Source organism: Aplysia californica, unplaced genomic scaffold (assembly GCF_000002075.1).
Source record: "Aplysia californica isolate F4 #8 unplaced genomic scaffold, AplCal3.0 scaffold00323, whole genome shotgun sequence".
Taxonomy (NCBI): domain Eukaryota; kingdom Metazoa; phylum Mollusca; class Gastropoda; order Aplysiida; family Aplysiidae; genus Aplysia; species Aplysia californica.
Genome location: NW_004797593.1, coordinates 161,363 through 163,369, shown reverse-complemented (window position 1 = coordinate 163,369; position 2,007 = coordinate 161,363). Strand labels below are relative to the sequence as shown.

The window sequence follows — 2,007 nt, the reverse complement described above, 5'->3', positions numbered from 1 at the left end:
GGGGGTGTCAAGGACTTAATTTCCATTTAGGGTTAGTATTTGATCCTTGGTGCTGATTCTGAAAGTCACTTTGCAACCTGTGAATCGCAGCTTTGATTATTTATTTTATATATTTATTATGCATTTTTCTTTTGAATTTGAAGAGAATTTTGAGTGTCTTTCAGAAAATGACTAGGTATGTTTCTGTTTAGGCATTCACGGCGTGGCTTCTCCTTCAAGCCAATGAAAGAATGTAAACCAATGAGAGGGAGTGTGGTCGGTCACATGACTCTAGTCACATGACCTCACCTCCAGAGGCTACGATTGTACGTGATGACCTCACCACCAGAGGCTACGATTGTACGTCATGACCTCACCACTAGAGGCTACGATTATGCGTGTATTAATTGTCTTGTCTGTGTTCGTATACTCTTCATAGACCACTTTCGTGTAACTCGAGTAGTGTTTGATTTCCTGTATCGTTGTTGATTTATTTGTTTCCCTTCCCTGCCAATTTCAGATTTTATCTCAGCTCTCCACCACAAAATTGTCGCACTCCAAGGTATTCTTTTACATCTTTAGACCAACTCACTCACAAACTCCCGTGTGTCCATCGCGGGTTTCTGTAGTACAACTCATCTTTTTATACAGCCTCACAATTCTTTTCGTTTTTCTTTTTCTTTGCCGCCAGCATTTATTATAGCTTTTCACGCATTTTTTAAGCGCGCTAGTTTGTAGCTTGCTGGTGTCTGTTGTATGTTTTGGCGAGCTTTTTTTATATTATTATTTTTTTAAGATTCCTGTTTATATTACTGTTGCAGTTGGAACATTGTATTTATTATTTTGTGTTTTGGTCGACTATCACACCTCTCTCACACATGAACGCAGCTTGCTCATTCCTTTTTATTCCTTCTTCTTCTGTTACTGTTTTCATAAAACTGCTGGAGTTGCCATGATTTGCTTCGTCCTAATGATGAATGATTTGCTTTCCTTGGCTCGTTCGTTGTTTGTCTTGTACTAAGCTTACTATTTGTCGGCGGTAAATTAATGCTTTACAGGTTCTGACTTTGACTGACTCTCTTCTCTGTCTGTGTGGTGCTTTGTTGAGCATGTGAGAAATGTAGGCCTCTCCATGTAGGCCTACTAGCTTATTAATTAGAAGCATGTCTAATATAACAATGATTATTAATTTTATTTTGTTTATTATCATTATTATTATTATTATCATCTAATACGTCTATTTTTAAAATACTCGCTGTTGTCTTTGCAATAATGAATCGACTCTAGTGGATAAGGTTTGTTTGTTTTGGGTTTTTTTTTTGTGGGTTTTGTGTGTGTGTGTGTTTTTTGTTGTTTTTTTTTGGGGGGGGGGTGCTGTTATTGTGAGTTACACCACGTAACATTACATTTTGAGGTGTTTTCAAATTATTATGTGTCTTCAGAAGCTTAACAATACAGATAGAAAAAAATAGGAGTTCTGGCTCTAATATTACGACGGTGTCTTCCAAGTCATCAAACTCCAGGCAGCTAAATAACGAGTTGTGTAGTATTTTAAAAGTACTTGATGCAATGTCATGTGCTTCAGTTGACTTCTGTCTCACTGTAGTAAACATTTATTTATCCTATCTTATGACTTGGCCATCAGTCTTATTATGTTTCTGTCTCATCGTGGTAAACATTTATTTATTTATCTTATTTATTACTTGGTCATCTGTCTTATGTTTATGTCTCATTATGGTAGACATTTATTTATTTATCTTATTTATGACTTGGTCATCTGTCTTATGTTTATGTCTCATTATGGTAAACATTTATTTATTTATTTTATTTATGACTTGGTCATCTGTCCTATTTTTCTGTCTCGTTATGGTACACATTTATTTATTTATCTTATTTATGACTTGGTCTCCTATCTTGTTTCTGTCTCGTTATGGTACACATTTATTTATTTATCTTATTTATGACTTGGTCTCCTATCTTGTTTCTGTCTCGTTATGGTACACATTTATTTATTTATCTTATTTATGA

General features: G+C 35.0%; 1 protein-coding gene across 1 annotated transcript in view; it reads left to right on the top strand.

Moving 5' to 3' along the window:
* Positions 1-2,007, top strand: part of LOC101862124 (mitogen-activated protein kinase kinase kinase 5) — a gene marked incomplete at its 3' end in the record, with an annotated part of 90,971 nt that overhangs the window by 65,215 nt on the left and 23,749 nt on the right. Inside the window, 1 exon segment of the mRNA XM_013084857.2 lies at positions 500-541. Within this exon segment, the coding sequence (XP_012940311.1) occupies positions 500-541 (42 nt within the window).